General features: G+C 37.9%; 1 protein-coding gene across 6 annotated transcripts; it reads left to right on the top strand.

Annotated features, from left to right (window-relative positions):
* Window positions 1–13556: 13556 nt before the first annotated feature.
* Window positions 13557–20227, top strand: cnga3a (cyclic nucleotide gated channel subunit alpha 3a). 6 transcript variants are annotated; one of them, XM_024278140.2, is made up of 9 exons: window positions 13557–13865; window positions 14948–15060; window positions 15179–15256; window positions 16522–16638; window positions 17029–17079; window positions 17452–17646; window positions 17758–17859; window positions 18138–18244; window positions 18323–20227. In XM_024278140.2, the coding sequence occupies exons 2-9, from the start codon at window positions 14969–14971 to the stop codon at window positions 19717–19719; spliced, it is 2139 nt and encodes a 712-aa protein (XP_024133908.1). In that variant the 5' UTR covers window positions 13557–13865; window positions 14948–14968; the 3' UTR covers window positions 19720–20227. The 6 variants fall into 6 exon arrangements, with proteins under 6 accessions (XP_024133908.1, XP_036069637.1, XP_036069638.1 ...); XM_024278141.2 differs by lacking the exons at window positions 17029–17079; window positions 17452–17646 and having other exon boundaries at window positions 13559–13865; window positions 16477–16638; XM_024278142.2 differs by lacking the exons at window positions 17029–17079; window positions 17452–17646 and having other exon boundaries at window positions 13560–13865.
* The last annotated feature ends 301 nt before the right edge of the window (window positions 20228–20528 follow it).

Genomic DNA, 20528 nt, shown 5'->3' with positions numbered 1-20528 from the left:
ATCCACTGAGTTTTCCACAATGTGCCTAACTTATTATGAGTAATGTAATTGGAGTGCATGTTAAGCATCAGAAGGCCTGTTTTTGTGCTTGCTTTAAACAGTTTCCCCAACAGTCAGGATTAGTCAGATCTAAAAACAAGTTGAAGCAGCAACATACAGATGGAAAGTTCCTCCCAATCAGCTTAAGCACAAAATCTTTAACATACTGTAACTCTTCAACCGTTAACACGATCAAGCGGCTTGTTACAGTAAATCAAATAACATAAACGCTGGAGGTCCAGTGTTAAAGGGTTGAGACAGAGTTTCTTTCATTCAACTGTACCCTTAGCAAAAAGTAATCTATTTAAGTGTACTACAAGTTAGTCTAAACTAAAAGTGAGGTAGTATACTTTAAGTTTTCTTTTTTATACCATCAATACTGTATATTTTAAACTAGTATTTACATTCGTGGTCTATTTTACATATATAAGGAGCAACAAAGATGTCTTTTTCTCTGGATTTTTATCATGTTCTAAGCAGGTGATTTGATTATCCACGTATTCTAGGACCCAGAAAATACTTATAAAAGTGAGGGCTACAGCCTAGCAAAGTGTGGTCAATGAAACATCATATTTGAGAGCGGATTGGTCCAAACAATAGTAAAGAACACAAACTGTTTTTGTTCTGCTGTGCTGACAAAGGCTGTCTGCAGTCTCACCTTTGATTCTCTCTGCAAAGGTCCAACTGGAAGATCAAGAACATAGTCATCCATAGAACTTGTGTGATATTGTTTCATGTGAATGAAACATCGTTTAGAGATGGATACAGTCTCCATTGTTGGACATTGGGTTAAAAAAATCACTTACACCAGCTCAGTAGATTAGTGTCTGTCAGCCAAGTCACCCCAAAGGCTCTAAAAATGGGACCCAATGCCTCCCTGCTTGACACCCAGCTTTATTTAAGTGGTTGGATTGGAGGATGATATTACCAAATGGTTCCCCAGAGCGGCGTTGTCTGCAGCTCACCACTCCCCCAGGGGAGGGGGCAAATGCTAAGAACTAATTTTACACAACTCGGTGTATGACAACTAATGGGACCTTAACTGTATATGTACCAGATCCGCTTTACAACAATACACGTTTGTGTGAAATTGTGCTTTTATTTTCTTTTTTATTTATGTTTTATAATCCGGAGCCCTGTGAACGGGCCACCTCATTGCTGCGAATTGGACACAGGAGCAACAGGGTTGTGCCTGATGGGAGACTCTTTTTAATGAAGATTCAAGAAGAAAGGAAGGGAGATGGAAAAGACGGGGCCCAAAGCGGCGTGGTGGGGGGATAGGGTTAGTGCAGATGATAAGTATGTGTGCTTATTTTGGTTTTCGTGGATATTTGTGCAGAGATGAATGTTTGCATACAAAAATCCAATCCTTTTGCCAACAATTGAAATTGTTGCCTTTCTTCTTCACCTCAGACACAAATAAATCCTCATTCTCGCCCTCTTTCGTCTTGTCAGAAGCATCAATTTTAGCAAACAACAAATAAAGATTGAGTTTATTTCACATATATACTTTTGTTTAACTGAGAAAAACAGCCTGTGATGTAAACTATGAAACTTGCCCAGTACAAAAATTGTTTCCTTCTATCTTTTTTTCTGATTCTGGATAGGATACGTAAGAAATTGTGAGATGTTGAAGTAAATGATGATGCACAAAATTAGAATTATGTGATTATGAACAAGAAAACATGTCTTTGCTAAGTTGATAAATGTTGGTGTAATTTAATTAGTAATTTCATACATTTTTCCACATTTGTAAAGTTGTGTGTTAATAGTGGTATTTTAGTGTTACATCTTCCACTTTTCAATACTATTTGAAGCATCAAAACAATCCAAGATATTCAATATCATTCTAAAATATTTTTTTTATTATTTTAAGTCAAGTTTTTAAGTACTTAAAACAGCTTAAAACAGTGTGTAGGAAAAGCCCTCATGAGGATTTTATGGCACTTGAAGTCCCTCACTGGACCTCACAGGATTAATGATTTTATTTGAGTAAACTGATCACACCTGTGGGTGTACCCAAAGGCACACCCTCAAACAGAGGATGTGTTGTTGGATGACATCGCAGTAGAATAAAAAGAAATCAATGAGCACCTTCAGAAGAACTTTAAAAGGTTTAATCTGATCAAACAAAAGGAGCCATCATGAGTGCACAGAGTCATCGTATTGCTCAGAAGGGAGATGGCTTCTACATGAGAAACCTGCACCTGTTCACTGGAATAATAACAATGAACACACAGGGTAAAACTGTGGACGAAACCAGTCAGGGTAACGCTATCCCCCAGCAAAACCAGTTCAGAACAACATGAGCTGAAGACAGCAGTGAGGACAGAGGCTCTGATGCATGAGTTGAAGTGCTTGGTCACAGTGATGGATGATGCAAGAGAGGAAAAGGGAAGTGCTTATAAGTGACAGAACACTAAGTCTGTATGTAGTAAGCACAACAGCGGAGGAATCATGGTGTGGGACTGTTTGACTGGGTAGGAGAGCGTCTCAAAACGAATAACATGACAATGGGAAAGAAACACTATCTTAAAGACGCCCTCCGAAAATCTGAAAATCTATTTTCAGATTAAAATGCTACTACAATAAATTTAGTTTTAAAAAGTCTTAAAAAATCAGAATTTTTTTTTTTTTTTTTAACAGATGATGAAGATTAAATCCGGACTCCAATCCTCATTCATTGGGTTTTTAACACAAAGTTTCTGAACGTATGTCTACCTAAGTCAGCCTTGCTGTAAGAAAATTCTAAAATGCTCCTTTAACAAGTTTCCAAAAAATCGTCAACTTTATTTAAATGTTTGCGGCTGGTTTGAACTTTGAGATGAAGATATTCGCTTTAGCGTCAAAGTGGAGGCTAACAACCGGACGCTAGCTTCAGCTACGTCTGACTTTGAAGGTGTGATGGATAAATAAAGCAAAATAAAGCTAGAGAAGTTGCATCACCTGCGAGAACGCTCGTGTGAATGCTTTTTGCTGAAAGTAGTCGCTGAAAATGCTGAAGCTTTGTGCTGAAAATGGTGACGCAATTTACTTAAATTGCTGAAGGGATTTGTTGAAAATTCAAAAGCTATTTGCAAAATTTGCTAAAAGACTGAAAATTTCATTAAAGATCTATGAGCGCTAAGCTTGACCTAAATTTTTGAAAAATTTGTACTAAATTTGCTTCAAAATCCCCAATATATGCCAATTTTGCTAAAATATTTAGTGTGTTACTTAAATATGAGCTAAGCTCAAAATTAGGATATTTTAGTATAAATCACAATATATATGTGAAAATGAAAATAATTACATTATTTTATATGCTGAGAAATACATTTGGAATACATTGTTGCTCAATTTACTGAGAAATATTTGATTATTTTGTAAGAATCATTCAAGAAATACTCATAAATGTTATTTTATAATTAATAGTCAAGTCCTCCATTATGAGAAAAATGTCACAATTTTCATCAGAAAAAATATGAAAAAGTTAGATTTGCCCATTTTTTGAACAATCTTTTTCTTTCAGTTTCAAAGTGACTCAAACGCAATAAAGATAAAATATTTGGGAGGTTAAAGCTGTGCAATAATGGTGAGGTCTCTTGAAAACTCCAACAGACACAAACTTCATGATAAGAGAACGCATTGTACCCACTCTGATTTAGTCGTTTTCACTGGTTAATGGTTTGTCACTGTAACAAAACCATGTCAATGTGTGTTTGGGTTTCTTACTGGTTTTTTATGGTTGCCTGTTTTCAGCAAACAATAACACTTCCTATTAGAATCTGTTCTCCTTAAAAAGAGAGTTAATGGTTTACAGAGATCAGTCCAGAAAAAATCAGCCAAAACAAGAAGAAAATGCAGATTCAAAAGCAGGAGAGCAGCATACTCCCTGTTACTGCTATGACTCTTTACTATATTTAAGTGTTTCTGTCTGATGCAAGGTGTTAGTTTCACTTCTGGTGTTGCAGTGGAGCTCAGAGAGAAACTTTTTATTCTTTTGCAAAAAGGCAGAATGAAGCGATAAGTCACCCAGAGCACTGAGATAGCATGAATAAACATATTTGATAAGGGTGACAAAGGTTGGTCGTTTCCCTCTGGCAGCTTTCCCGTCTCTCCTTTATCAGGACAACGTTCATTGTCAACACTTTTTTACAAAACACATGACTAGAAAAATACCTCTGGAGTCAGTTTATTGTGTTGAATTTAAATTATTATTTTATGCGACTTAATTTTGAATTCCTTTTAACTGCATTCCCCAGAACTGGAAAGAACTTGTTGCAGAAAATGACAATTTTTCCTTTGAGAAACACGTCAGGCTGTATAGATTACAAAATAAGAAGATTATTTTTGTTATTAGATACATTTCAAAATAAAATAAAGCTTTGAGATATTGGTTGAAAAGTTCATAGCTATAGAAGGAGATCACTACAACTATTACAGCACTTTATTAACTGAACACATAAATTACAACAATTAAAAAAAAAGTTTTAAAAAAATCACCAAACATTCTTGTGCCACGTAGCATCAGGAAGCATTTTTTTTTTTTTTTTGCCTTTGAAGGTGTGAATAAGTTTTGGTCAAATGGTTAACACGTTATTTATAATCTTCCTTACAAAAGCATGTTACTCAGTTTACTCAGTTTCATGACCATATAAAGGCTTTTTCAACTCACAATAGATGATGGCACCAATCTGACCATTAAAGCATGAACACGAAGCTCCTATTTTGTACGTTTGGTTGACTAATTTTTGAAAATAAAACCTTGTTTAAAACATTTTCCTTAAAAATGTATTTGAACCTTTCTCACTTTTTTGTTTCAGTTAATGTTTTCAAACTCTCACTTATCATATCCCAGTTCAACTATAGTTTGTATAGTCGCATTTACACAATTCAGCTCATATTAAAGTTAATTTTTTCATGTGGTTACACAAAATGCTAGCAAATCAGTCAGAAAACCACCGAATTTTTGGTCTAGAAGTTGTGCATGCATAAGAGGAATGACTTTCTAGTCTAAAATACCTATAATTGGGGCCAAAATGTTTCATTGAATATTAATAAATCAGTTTAAGGTTGTTGCTTATGAAAACAAGAATAAGTAAAACTGTCTATTGATGGAGTAAAGTTAAAAAAACTCTGAGTATAAATTTCTAGTGGTAATTGTGGATGAAAATGTGTCTGGAGGTCGGTCATTTGCTTCTCTTGACTCAGAAAGAAAAAAAAACAAACAAAAAACAAACACAAAGACACTGAATGATTTTTTTTTAATTTTCATTTGAACATTTTTAATCAGATGGATACCATTTTAAGTATTTCTCCTTTCCCTGCAGGGAAAACAGAAACATTTAAGCAGTATCCATTTTTTAAATAATTCTTAAGATGTTTTTTTGTAAAGTTTGGACAGTTTTGTCACTGTTGCACATCCGCGACTTTGGTTGATGATTTATGTTTTGGCAGAAGCCACAAAAATGCTGGAAGTCCAGGTTCTCTGCCAGAGCGCTGACGAGAAGCAACCTGTCAGTCGTGGTTAACACGGTACTTCCCTCTCAGCAGCAGCAGCAGCAGCATCAAACTCATCACAGATAAGATCCAGCCAATTGAGACACGAAATGAGCCCAAAACAGGATGTTGAGTTCATTTTTACATGTTTTTACTGACAGATTGAAGCTGCACGAACAGACAAACTTGTTCCTGGACTTCAGTTTTCACTTCTTCTTCAGCAAGTTTCTTCTATATTTCAGTTTTGTTCTCACTCTTTTTTTTACTTGTTTGTTCAAAGCATTTTTAGAGGTGACACATAACTCTCTGTAGCCCATGTTTATAGAAAGAACAATTGTAAAGGTTTTTTGAATGATTGTGCATCTTTTGAAACACACAAAATTTTCAGACTCATTAATTCATTCATAGTTTCCAAATCCATAGAAGGCTCTGTTCAGCTGTAAAATGCTGTGAAATGTTGTATTAATTGATAAATGAGAGGCAGGAAAAAGACTAAAGAAGAGGTTGATCAGACAGTTTTGGTGAAGTCTGACATTTTACTTTGTGCTGAAAGGGTTAAAGCCGCACAATCAGCCGCAGAGAGAACTTCCTGCATTTGGACAAAAGTTGCTTAACCAGTTCAATCCAACAGTATCTCAAATTGCTCCCCTGAACAATAGCACATGAAACTGCCTTCTTTTTCTTTTCTTTTGCTGGAGGTTAAATTCAGTGATGAATTGCCAAAGCTGCCTGTCAACATTCATCATGTTCAGAATGTACACAAGTGCCAAAAAAAAGTCTTTGGTTCCTCCAAAGCTGTTCCTCTCCCTACCAACAAACCATTTGATTTTCTTTACAGTTGTTGTGAACGAAATCTCCAAAAGGATTTTGAATGTTTTCAACATCACATATAATCAGATCTTTACAGAGTCCCTAAATGGACATTGAAGTAAAAAAAATCCCCAAAAACTGAACAAAAGAAAAAAAGTCTGGTTAGTAACTGGATCCCACCAATTACTATCTGGTTACTAACCAGACCATTTTTTAAACTTCAATTTTTAGAAAAAGAAAATCCCCTTACTATCTGGTGTGCACCAGTTACTAACCAGATTTTTTTTCTAAAATGTAAGTAAAAAAAATTTTTTGGTTAGTAACTGTTGCGTACCAGATAGTAATTGGTGTGCACCAGTTACTAACCTGAATTTTTTGTTACTTTAATTTTTGTAAAAAAAAAAAAAAATCTGTTACTGTATGGTGTGCACCAATTACTAACCGTCGTTTTTTTAACTTCAGTATTAAGAAAAAATATAATTATTTTTTCAGTTATTATCTGGTCCACACCAGTTACTAAACAGAAACGTATTTTTAGGCTAAATTTTTAGGGGGAAAAAAATTTTTTTTTTTCTTAGTTACTATCTGGTGTGCACCAGTTTCTAACACATTTTTTTTCTCCAAAAATTAATGTGAAAAAAATGTTCTGGTTAGTAAATGGTGTGCACCAGATAGTAAATGGTGCAGACTTTTTTAATCAAAATATTGAAGTAATAAAAAAAAAATTCTCTTAAAAAACTGGTGTGAACCAGATACTTTATAGTACGCACCAGCTAACCCGAAAAAAAAAATGAACTTCAATTTTTGAAAGAAACATTTTTTTCTTTTTTTACCTCTTTTTTTCTTACTTTGATGTCCCTTCATGGGCTCTGTAGCTCTTGTCTCTTTAATTTAATCATTTTTTCAACCCAGTGTTTTGTGTCGCATATAAAATAAAAAGGCAATAAACATATCTCTGAACCTGACCTGGCTGCACGGTGGCGCAGTGGTTAGCGCTCTTGCCTCACAGCGAGAAGGCCCCGGTTCAAATCCCGGCTGGGACCTTTCTGTGTGGAGTTTGCATGTTCTCCCCGTGCATGCGTGGGTTTTCACCGGGGACTCCGGCTTCCTCCCACTGTCCAAAAACATGCTTCATAGGTTCATTGGTGACTCTAAATTGCCCCTAGGTGTGAATGTGCGAGTGAATGTGTGTGATTGAGGCCCTGAGACAGACTGGCGACCTGTCCAGGGTGTACCCCGCCTTCGCCCTTCAGTAGCCGGGTTAGGCTCTGGCACCCCCGCGACCCCGAAAGGGACAAAGCGGTCAAGAAGATGGATGGAATGGATGGATGAACCTGACCTGATCTTGAGCAGAGACCTTCCCAGCCGTGTCAGGGAAAAGCCAGGATACACTGCAGGTTGCACTGCAGGAACACACATGCACATTCACACCCATTCTTTAGTCACCCATCCACTGATGGAGTGTGTTGTTGGACATGTTTGGGGTGCTCTGAGAAAACCCACCCCAATATGCAAACAAAAAAGGTCCCAGCCTGGATTTGAAGCAGGGCTTTCTGAGGAGGAAATGCTAATCACTACTCCACCGTGCAGCCCTCCAACAAACCCACAACAATATTGTTATCAAGAATAAGACATTATGAGACAAATGAAAAACAGTCCAAAGGAAGTCTCTCAGAAACTCAAAATCACAATTTCTGAACAACTGGATGCTTTTGTGTACATCTGAATACTATTTGAAACATTTTCCAGCACGCAGGAATGCTCACTTTCAAGTTTTCCTGCACGATTCATCGGTCTGCTATCTCAGGAGATGATGTGCTGTTCTCACAGACAGCCTGTGCTGCTTCAAGCTTCCTGTGATGACTCGGACAAATCCACAACCCTGGGGATGAAGATTTCAGGCCCAAATTATGTCATTTTAGAGTTACTGGCAATGAATGGATACATGCCCATGTGTGAAGAAGAAAACTTGAGAGTGATTCATTATTGATTTCTAAAATTATTTCCTGAGGACTTTTGCTGCCACACAGCTAACTCAGCTTTCATTACTAACCACCAAACTGCTCACAGGCACACACACACGTGTAAAGCTGAACTATCAGTGTGTCATCATGCCTCATGTGCTAAAAATACACTGACGCAGGGATCTACTCATGGGTGTCATCTCACCTGCTTCCAGCAGTGGGCAGCACCTCTCTTGGTGTGCAAGATCTTCACACTCCAATTGATTTTGATGGGATTCTCCTGATTAATATGTTGATGTAATGAGATTCTTGTGTGTGTTTTTTTTCTCTTCATAAACTTAAAAAAGTAATACAAACAGATATATACATTTGTCATGATAAAAGCTCATTAAAGCTGAGATGCTTCGTTCCTTTACAGGAGATTAAGCATCTGAAGGTCAGCAGCTTCACAGAAGAAAATAAACTTTCTTCCCACTGAAAATAAAAGTTTGGCTTAACTTTAAAGATTTGTCTTTTGTTAAACCACCAGTTTAGCAATCTTATGAACTAAATTTGCATTTGAAAATTACTATGTTTTTAATGTTTTGTTTTTTAACAGTAAGCCCCTTTTCCACCTCGTTTCCATTCAGCTGTTAATTGTTGACCCAAAAGTCTCAAGTATCAGAACCAGTTCTGCAGATGAAGCTCAGAAAACTTAAACCGCAAAGGAGAACAAACAAAAATCCAGTCCATCACTCTTAAAATGACTGAATAATGTGTTATTTCTATGAAAAAAACTCTAATGTACAAATAATAATTTTTTAATTATCCAATTTTTGTACAGATATTTCCTCTAATGACAAATAATCTGCAAATATTTTTGATACTTAGTCTGTAGGCGAGATAATGTTATGTCTACTGTAATTATTATCATCTTTGTGATGTGATTTGATACTTATGTATTTATTCATGACCAGAAACTGTGTTGGTAAAGTAAAAAATATCTGATCAGAAGTTGAGAATGGCATAATAATAATTTAGGTGGATAAAACAAAGAGTAAAAGTTAAGTGAAGCAAAGCAGGGGTGGGATTACATCAGTTCACCTTCTCCCTTTCAAGCAATTCACTGAACTTCTTTTGACAAACTTAATGTTTAATAGTTCCAATGTGCCATGTACTGTATGCAAAATATGTCTATTTATGCTTATGAAAAATAATTGAATTCTTTACTAGTGAACATGGATGTATTAATGTTTTCAAGTCAATTTTATGAGTATTTAATCCTAAATTTACTGTAACTCTGCATAGATATATATTTCTGTGGTCTTGTTTCGTATTATTTTTGCCTTGATTGCTTGAAATAAACTATTTCCAAATGAGCAGCTGAATATCAGAAAATCCTGGGATCAAACAGAAAACAACAGTGGAAATTTCCACAAATGGACGCTTTTTTGTTCGACTTTTGATTTTTTTATCAAGCCGTTTTGTCATAGCAACGCTTTCAGAGTTTGGCAGTAGATTAATGATCTCGCGTGGATCAGAGCAATAATGAGCTACAAGTGCTGCATCCTCAGCATCTGATGAGCCGCTGATGTCCAGCTCATCAGCGTAAGAGGATGCGCAGCAATGCTGAGGACACTTCAGGCCGGCCTGTGATTACATTTCCATTGCAGGCATGTGGGGCATCTTTACAGCACAGCTGCAGCTTTTGTTCTGCTCCATTCATTTTTCGGAGCATTAAGCCTCTTGTGTGGAGCTGATCTGAGATACTTCTGACCCTTTATTTTTGATGTTCTCCAGCAGCTGCAGGGGTATAACTTAACAAGAGGCAACAAACAATAAGCTTCATCCAACCTGGAAGATCCAACTATTTTTCTGTTTCATGCTTGTTACACCAGATGTGTGTTTTTTAAGTACCCTCTAAAGTAAACACACAATTGTCATCATGTTCTTGTGGCATTTTTGTCATGATGGAGGACATATATAAAGAAATTATGGCTTAAAACTGTATTTCTTACCATTTTTTATACAATTTTTGTGAAAAAGGGCAAGACTGGTCATCCCAACCCCCGGGGCACATTTTGGTCGAAAATACTAATATAGCCGGCGACCCCGACAGATACATTGTTTTTTAAGCTTTGAACCATCAACACCTGAGGTGTTTCTGTCAAAACCTACAATGCTCTTTGACATATCGTATCTCCAGAATTAGCTGATCTGCAGAGAAAAGTAGTTTAGCGCCGTTATGCAACACTTTAAAGTGGCTTTTCACAGATATGCAACAAATTACTAGTATAAAGTAATTTTATATTGGTCCACAGCCGGTTTTCTCTATGACAGAGCTGATTCACGTTGATGGCGTGAAGGGGTTAGCGCAAGCTAACTGCAGTCAAACGTAAACACTGGTCTGGAGCTAAAGCTCTAATGTCTTAGCAGCTTTACAAATCTGATCACTCTTGTTAATATTCTTTAATAAAGCGTTTACCATCTTTTGACAGATTTTAATTAAACCTGAACATTAAAAAAAGTTTTAATAAAAGTGGCTACAACTCTAAAATCTTGTGGAATTTCCATTTCCGGCTAATGATTCTCAGACACCATCTTGCCGGCTGCCGCCAGATCCTCTAGAACAGCGGAAGTTGTTTTGGCTGCAAAGGTGGACCGACATCATGTTGACCTCTATGGGTTGGGAATGGGATGGCACTGCAGTTATATGTGAGTCAAGGCAGGTGAGTGAATACTTTTGGTATTACAGTGTGTCATTAATTAGGTTTGACAGATCCAAACAAAAAACATGGATTCTGACAGTAAAGTTAATTCTGAAGCAGTATTATATCTCCACCAGTTTCTTAGGAAAAAATCTTCAGCTTTCTCGACTGCTTCTGGTCTCTGTGAAAGGACGGAGCACTGCAGAAGAACTTCAACGTGTTCTGATCACTTTGGAACCAGTAAAGAAAACTCATATAAAAGTGATGCCACAGAATGTGCTTGGGATGCAGCCGCTCATGTTTCCAGGCACACCTGGAGCAAAAAAACATTATTTCAAGAAGAAAACTTTAAGGAAAGGATCAATAAGATGAACAGCACCCTGGAGAGGGTTTTTGCTTCAGTCAACAAAAACTTCCTGGGGTTTGTCCCTGTGGGGATCTCCGTCATATCAACAGAAAAGGTGAAATGCTGCTCTGCTTTAAGCGAGGGAGCATTAGCTGTCTGAAAAAGGTACTCAGGTCTAAGCTGGGATTAGCTCTGCAGCTCTGTATACAGCCAAGGGATTTCTCTTTAACCTTATGCCTTGGGTGGTGACAAGAGGGGGGGGACCATGATGCTTTCAATTATTGTTACACTTGACTTCAAAGAGCACATGGAAATGGCGTTAAGAGTTAAAATAACATCTGAATTTCTGTTGTCATTTTCATTAACCCTTTAACATCAGAGTTCCAGTGTTTATATTATTTGATTTACTGTGATCTTTTAATTGTTAAAAAGACTCTTTCCTCCTTCAGAATTTACTATAATTAATTTGATCTTGTTAACAGTTCAAAAGTTACAATAAATTAAAGATTTTGTGTTTGAGAATCACAGGTGTTCAAAGGTTAAAGACTTATTTTAAATTCTGTTGAAGGTTTTTCAGTTTTGGAATCAAAATATTGCTGCACTAAGATACTAGTACTTCCTAAAACTGTTATATGTGATGCTAATAACAGAAATACATCTCAGTGTAAAAGATTATCTTCTTTCTTCTTTATTTTTAACGTTTTCTGTCATTTCATGAGATGAGGAAAATAAATATAAGGTCAGAAACTTTTTCATTCATTCATCTTCCTGTCCGCTTTGTCCCTTTCGGGGTCGCGGGGTGCCGGAGCCTATCCCGGCTACTGAAGGGCGAAGGCGGGGTACACCCAGGACAGGTCGCCAGTCTGTCTCAAGGTCAGAAACTTGAAACACAAAAAAACATAACCACCAGAGAAACTGATGAGGACTGCAGGTCATTTTCTGTTTTAAACAAACAATATTAGAGTTAAATTGATTTATTTTAATTCCCCAAATTGAAGAGGTTGCCTTTAAAGTCCACCAATGACAATTTTTTTTAACAAGAAAAAAATGTTCCCACTACTGTTTTAATTATGATTATGACGTTTTTAACCAAAATCCCACAAGCTAAATTTCCTAAAAAAGCCATTTTTCATGTTGATCTGAAGCCTTTGTTTCCAAATCTCCTCTGAGGGGGCGTGGCCTTTGGAGCTGAGCTGAGTAGCCCCGCCCCTGATTCACCCCTTCTGATTATGATAGCTCTGTGTCTTGCTAGCTTAAATCTTCACCGCTGCTACATAAAAATGTCAAGCAATATCAGTAATGTCCAGCCGTATGGTTCTGATCCGGATGTCAGCTGGACAAGGAAGTGAAGATCTTCATGGACAGAACTTCCTCCAAAATCCTGATTCTTTCTCCTTCCAGTTCACCAAAGACTCTTTTAGCTAATTCTCCAATGTTTATTGACTGTGATCAATACATTCAATCATTGGTTTCTCAGAGTTCTTGATAAAATAATCAAAGCTAACATCAAAATGCTCTTTCATTGATTTACAATCCTTTCCAACTGCGGTCAAATGAGCCGCCGTTCACATTTCCGTGGTCACATCAAGAAGCTCCGTGGAGTCTGGTGGAGATTTTCCAGCGTTCTCAGTCCTGCTACCGTAAGTATTGGATGAAACTCACACCAAAAATCCAGTGATGCTGATTTGACCACAGAAATGTGAACGGCGGCTCATTTGACTGCAGTCAATGTGAAGATACCATCTTCTCTTCTCCAGAACCTGAACTAGACACTAGGAACAGATGAGGGTTTAGTGCATGTGCAGCAGAGCTGTTGATGGAAAGAAGATCATTCATTCAAAAAGTGTGTTTGACTGAGATTTAAAAGGAGAAATACTCGGAAATGCAAAAAGAAAATGATTTCTTATTACATTTGTTCACTTTGATAAGAACAATACCACACATACATGTTAAAAACTAAAAAAACAGGATTTTCATCAGAGGGAGACTTTAACTTTTGCATTACCTGCATAACCTGAAAGTTTCCGCTAATGAAGGAATGCTATATACTTTGATATTTTTCTTCTGCTTACAACTGCTTTAATGTTGGATCACAATTTATAAATAGAAAAGTACAGGAAAAATCCTTCAAAAAGTCTTTTAATGCAACATTAGTTTGATGCACGAATAAATGATCCATGAAGCTGCAGCAGAAGACAAACCCAAAGGTTTGCTTTTGGTGAACCTTTCCTACATGGATGACATCACCTCCCTCAGTAGATGCCGTGATGGACTCCTCCTCTGTCTGATCTGGGAGCTGTCAGCTCAGTCTGCACTGATCTCACGCTGCAGAGCTACTGGGTCTAATTAAGGCCAGACTTTGGCTATTTGTTTGTTTTTTTCTTTTTGGTGACCGTGTGCGCGGACAAAGCTGTTGGAACTATTACTGGATTCAAAGCAACAAAAACATTCATGATCGGGAAGATGGACGGGAGAATCCAGAAGATAAGTGAGGTTTTGATTGGTTTAATAAACCGTGAGTGAAACAGCTTCGATCAGGTAAGTTTTTCTATTTTTGTCTAATAGATTCATAAGCTCCAAAGTCACTTTATCTAAAGTAGCAGGAGAATTCTCGTGAGAAACTCTTTCAATTTAATGTCTGTTCAGTAAGTAGTAAAATTATATTTTACTGTTTTTGAACCATTTTTATGAAAAGGTTAACTCAGTAGATCTTTAATAAATATCACGAATTCCTCATTAACATTTATATTAAGCTTTAAAAACATTTTATGGGAGAATAAATATAAAAAAGTAAAGATTTAGAAGATTATTGTTGCATTTATGCATAAATTGGTCTGTTTTATTTGCTTCAGTCAATATTCTCTATCAAGGTATGCTGGACACTGAAATTCTTGGATAAAATGGACATTTGTCATGCAGCTCATTGAGCAGGACTGACATTTACCCCCCGCCCCTCACACACACACACTTTAAAAATAACAAGCAAATCTCTTTACCATCTGAGAAATTGCTGCAGAACAGCCTTGGTTCTCTGCAGGAAACGTTCAGTGCACACCTGATTTCTCCTTAAGTCACTTTCCCAACACTCAGCTTCTTGGCAATTCTCTCAGTGTAATTGAATTGGAGGGGGGTAGCTTAAGTTCTTGCTCCTAACACTAATCTACACGAGTGCACGTGTTGTAACCACTGGTGTTAAGCAGAGATCAGTGAGCATCACAGAAAAAAAAATATGCCGGCTAATCAGATGAAAAAACTTGAATTACAATGAAAAATAATCTATAAGTGTGTGATTTAATGCACATGCACGAATGGGACACTGTTTGTTGGGACTTTAAACTGTGTCCTAATGGACTTAAGCTGCAGCATCCACCACCCAGCAGAGCAGCGACAGCCCACTGTAAGCCATAGCTTACTTTAAAAGACAGCTGATGGTTCACAGAAACAGCCACTGATCTTGTTTAGTGTTTAAGGACATAAGGAGGGGGTATTTTTAGTCGCTACTCTGGCACAGAGGGTGAAAAGTGGCATACGGTCAACACATCACCAGTTCTGTGTCTGTTTTATCAGTGTTGAAGTGTCACACTGATTTTTTTTGTATTTGTGTTACCTGTCTGATGCAGGCTAATAGAAGTGTATACAAGATGGCAAAAGTCTGCAGTGAAACCTCCCTGTCAGCACGACAGCGGTTGTCCACAGACGATGAGCTCGCTGTCATTGAAAATGGAGGGAGCAGGTCTGAAATCTTAGAAGAAAAACTCAATATGTGTGCATTAGCTTTCAACTTTTATGATAATATATGGATATTTTACCATTTTTATTGCCTTCTCACAATAATAATGAATGTTTTCCAGGATCCAGTCTGAAAGGGGAAGCAGCTCCCACGGAGCTCTGACCCCCAAACCACACACAGGTGCCACAGCAATGGCAAGGTAAACACACTGTCACACCACACTGTTCTGACAGAACACATGAAGTACAGATAAAAAAAAAAACAACCTTTATAGGCCTTTAGCACTAAAGCTAGGCGATACTGAGCATTTGGGTATCGATCTGATACCGATACTTCACAGATATCGATACCAATGTCGATATATTTTTTGTAAATGTGGAGGATATCGATATCTGCAGGTCGGTATTGATCCAATGCCAACTTGAGATCGACACTATTGATATTTTGGATCGATCTGCCCGGCGCAACTTGCGTGCTTTCAGCTACTAACTTTGTTTCAGATATCACGAGGAAAAGTTGAATCAAGTCTTGCATTTCCAACTAAAACTACAAATTCCTTCAATAAGGTTTATAAATTAAGAATAATATAACAATTTACTGTCATAAAACTGTTCAAGTTGTAGTTTTGCAACACAAATATCAACCAAAACATGTGAAAAATTGATTTATTGTTTACCAAACCACATTTTAGTAAATATCCATTGCAAAAGTCTATCTGAAATGACTACATGTTCTGTTATGATCCCTTTATTGCTTTGTATTTGTTAAGCAAAATACTAAATTATCTCTAGTGTTGATAAACTAATGCTACAAATTGGAATTGGGTTCACTGAAATGCAAATTTGAAGAATAAATGTGAAATTATGAACCTAAAGCGATACAAAAACAGGTTTCCGTTGATCTCTTACACAGTTAATAGGAGTTCACATGTTGACTTACCTCAGCAGGTGGACTATTTCTAGACATACCTCCTATTTCTGAGGAAAAGTAGGGAAAGTGTTCTTCCTTTCTCAGCCTCACTTCCACACGAGTCCCCTCTGTCTTTAGTTTTAATGGATATTTGAATCCTGCCCATCTTTGTGTTTGATAGTAGGAGTGGAGACCTTTCTGCATTTTGTGAAGAAGCCAAAATTTGTTTTCTTTCTGATCTTCTGCTGTGAAAAAGAATCAAATGTTAGATTAATGTCTGTTTTGACATCAGTGGATCTCCTGTTCACAGCAGAGCAAAACTGAAGCAACAGGAGCGCCCGCAACCTAATTTGAACATCAAAAATGATCTGAACTGTTTTTGCAATCCTTCCAAAGGCTTCACACTATAAACCACAGCAAAACATCACGATCAGCCATCTGTAGCAGCAGTTTCCTCCTTCCCTGAATGGATGTCACTTTCAGCTGCTTTACCTCCTGCTGACCATCTAGGCTGTCTCACTTCTTCTCCATGCTGCGGAACTGGACATCCTTCAGAATGAATCGCACAGAAGAGAGGCGTGACTCTTTTCTCGAGCGTTTCAGAGGTCCTAAGCTCAGAGATGCGTCCAGCGCAGGGAACAGGTCGGATGAGGACAAGCTTCGACACAGGAGGTAAGAACCTGGCTTCTGAGGACGAAACCTGAACACATTTTTGAACTTTTTTAACGCTGGGTAGGACAAAAAGATCAAAATTTGTTTGCAATAAACGGATTTTTAGTTCCTATACAGAGAAAACTGATCCTTTAGATGACAATGCATATGTTAAATTTGAGAAAAGAGTCAGTGTTTTATTCTAACACAATAAATGTTAATCCCTAATAGTTTATAATAAGTTTTTTCTAATATTTTTAATTATTATTGGAAATTTTTAGTGGAATATTTGATTACAAAAAGGACCTGGGAAAAAAATGTCTTGGAGTTTTTCTTAAATAAAGTGCTTATTTAGTGTGGAAATATAAAATAAATAAGTAAAAAATTCCATCTTTTTGTGCTTTTTGATAGTAAGTGGCCTCTGGCTACTTACAACATGAATAACTGCAACAACACTGACGAGTAAGTGGATGTTTATGTCAGACAGTAGTTATTTTCTTTCTTAGAAATTTATTTTTGTTACATTTTACCCTTTTCTGTAGTTCAAAAAGATTTTTTCCCTTTTAGTTTTCCCATATTTAAAAAAAATCTAGGGGAAATTACAGAAAGTTATGGTGTTGGTTTCTAGAATTTCACATTTAAAGCTTAAGATGCCCATTCAAAATTGTTCCCCTAAGATGTGGTGCCATCTGGTGGGCAAAAATTTGACTTACACCATCTCTTTCAACATAGTCCTGACTTTAAGCCCCTCCCTCCTTCGTGTAGTTTGATCCCACCCACTCTCCAAAAGGACTGAGTGGAATCATTTTGTCACTGTACAATTGTGATCTATAGCAAAAAGGAGGACAAAAAAGAAGAGATTAAGAAAGATGAGAAAAAGGAGGAGGAGAAAAAAGAGGATAAAGATGGCAAAAAGGAGGAGGAGAAGAAAGACGATAAAAAAGATGAGAAGAAGGATGAGAAGAAGGACGAGAAGAAGGATGAAAAAAAAGATGATAAGAAAGATGATAAAAAGAAAGAGGAACCCCCGTAAGTACACTGGTTGAATGTTGAAGAACTGGAAATGACGGAAACAAATCTGACTCATTTCACTAATATAAAATCTCATGTAAGAAACTAACAACCTCACAATTCTTCCAGGAAAGAGGTGTGGATCATGGATCCATCTGCAGACCAGTACTACAGATGGTTGACCGTCATCGCTGGGCCCGTCTTTTACAACCTGATGATGATTGTAACAAGGTTTGGACGATTATTACTTTTCCTAACTCTTGTGTTATCTTATGGGGTTCAGATGACCCCACCCTCATATTGATCCATCCCATGACAAAGGTGGACATAATTTTATGTCCGCCACAGACACCGGTGAAGATAAAAAAATCCTTGAAAAAAAAAAAAAAGTTCAGGGCTCTGTCTTGTGGGGTCTAGATGACCCCCCTTTTAATGTAAACATGTCTAGGATAGTACAAGGGTTAAACCATGAAGAAAAGTGACAAATTGTGTGTGTCCTTGTGCTACAGAGCCAGCTTTAATGACCTACAACAATCGTACACAAGGCTGTGGATAGTCTTGGACTACACTGCAGACCTAATCTACCTCGGAGACACTTTTGTGCGTTCAAGAACAGGTATGGTAGCGGTACGGTTTGGTGCTCCATTGCTGGTTGGGTTTTATTCTAACTCACCTCTCTTTTTCTGCTCTTCAGGTTATCTGGAACAAGGTTTGCTGGTGAAAGACTCCAAAAAGCTTAGAGACAAGTACAGAACAACATCGCAGTTCAAGTATGATATGATTTCAATGATACCCACTGATCTGCTGTTCATACAATATGGATTTGACAATCCAGAGTTCCGGTTCAACCGCCTCTGCAAGATCCAGAGGCTCTTTGAGTTTTTCGAGCGGACTGAGACGAGGACGAGTTTCCCCAACATGTTTCGCATCAGCAATCTCGTACTTTACATCCTGGTCATCATCCACTGGAATGCCTGTGCGTTCTTCTCAATTTCAAAAACCATTGGCTTTGGCTCAGACACTTGGGTCTATCCCAACATCAGCCACCCAGAGCACGGCCGCTTGGCAAGGAAGTACATCTACTCTCTGTACTGGTCCACACTGACACTCACCACTATCGGAGAGACTCCTGCCCCTGTCAGAGATGTCGAGTACCTATTTGTCATTGCGGACTTTCTTACGGGTGTGTTGATTTTTGCTAGTATTGTCGGTAACGTCGGTGCCATGATCTCTAACATGAACGCCTCTCGTGCGGAATTCCAAGCAAAGATCGACTCCATAAAGCAATACATGCAGTTCAGGAAAGTCACTAAAGACTTGGAGGCCAGAGTCATCAAGTGGTTTGACTACCTGTGGACGGAGAAGAAAACCTGTGATGAGAAGGAAGTCTTGAAAACCCTCCCCGACAAGCTTAAAGCAGAGATTGCCATCAACGTTCACCTTGATACGCTAAAGAAGGTCAGAATTTTCCAGGACTGTGAGGCCGGTCTGTTGATTGAACTGGTGCTGAAGCTGCAGCCTCAAGTGTTCAGTCCAGGAGACTACATCTGTAAGAAGGGGGATATTGGCAGGGAGATGTATATTATCAAAGAAGGGAAGCTTGCGGTGGTGGCAGATGATGGAGTTACTCAGTTTGTAGTTCTCAGTGATGGAGCATACTTTGGAGAAATCAGTATCTTGGGCATCAAAGGTAGCAAAGCTGGTAACCGGCGAACCGCCAACATCCGAAGTGTGGGATACTCTGATCTCTTTGCCTTGTCCAAAGACGATTTGATGGAGGCACTCACTGAGTATCCAGATGCCAAGAAAGCTCTGGAGGAAAAGGGAAAAGCCATTCTGATGAAAGACAACCTGATAGACGAGGCAGTGGCGAATGCTGGCGCTGACCCGAAAGACCTGGAGGAGAAGATTGTCAGGCTGCAAGGCAACCTGGACGTGATGCAGACCAAGTTTGCACAGCTGATGGCAGAGTACACCTCTGGACAGATGAGGATAAAGCAGAGGGTCACCACCATGGAGGAAAAAGTAAAGTCCATGAAACCAGAGGATCTCTCTGAAGTAGTGGCCGACAAGGACAAAAAAGTCCAGTGATCCAGAGCTGTTCCCAAGAACTTGACAATTCTATTTCTCCATCTCCAGGAAATGTCCGCATTTCTGTTTCTACAGCACGCTTGTTCTTCTCACAATGTGTCAAAATGTATACAGCGTATGCAGAAACTGTGTTTATGTGTATGCTGGCTGGAAACAAGTTTCATGTCGTCATGAAACACCTTTAATATGTGGAGAAGAAGCACCTGTCTGCCAAAATAATGGCTCCTCATGACCGTAGACTAGCCACAATTATTTTTTTTATCAGCTCAGAGATTTTTGCGGAAAATGTACCGATTAGTGAACTCAGTATTACTCTGAAATGCACTGTCTATTTCTATTTATTACCTCATGATAACGTACAAAACAAACTAAAATGTGAGTTCTGTACATGAGTTATTGTCAGCAAACATCAGCGGCTATACATTTTATTTGTCAATAAAAGCTAAAATGCTCCTATTTCTTTGATGTACATGGAATGCTTGAAACTCAAATGGTAAAGGGGGTAATCTGGGGCCAACCTTCTCAGAAGACCTGGTTGTATTGAATTCACTTGTAAGTTCAACAGCTCTATTAGGCACATTTGGATTTTGGATGGGATTTTTTGTTCAGTAATTTAATTTCAACTTTACATTTTTCCTTTCTGTCCTGTTCATCAGCTGAGCAGACAACAGCTTTTATGTTGAACAGATTTTGCTGTTACAGTAGAGGTTCAGTTTTATTCTCCTTCATCAAAATGAGCTTTTTTCCCCCATGAATCCCTTTTTGTAGTTGAAGGCCACCTCCAGTTTTGCGATTTTTTTTTAAAGTTC

This window comes from Oryzias melastigma, linkage group LG9 (genome assembly GCF_002922805.2).
Source record: "Oryzias melastigma strain HK-1 linkage group LG9, ASM292280v2, whole genome shotgun sequence".
Taxonomy (NCBI): domain Eukaryota; kingdom Metazoa; phylum Chordata; class Actinopteri; order Beloniformes; family Adrianichthyidae; genus Oryzias; species Oryzias melastigma.
This window is presented reverse-complemented; position numbering and strand designations above follow the sequence as displayed.

Coding starts and splice junctions, on each gene's coding strand:
- cnga3a (XM_024278140.2), top strand. CDS start 14,969: ATGGCAAAAGTCTGCAGTGAAACCTCCCTGTCAGCACGACAGCGGTTG. Junction 17,860..18,137: donor CTGATGATGATTGTAACAAG/GTTTGGACGATT, acceptor CTTGTGCTACAG/AGCCAGCTTTAATGACCTAC. Junction 18,245..18,322: donor TTTTGTGCGTTCAAGAACAG/GTATGGTAGCGG, acceptor TCTGCTCTTCAG/GTTATCTGGAACAAGGTTTG.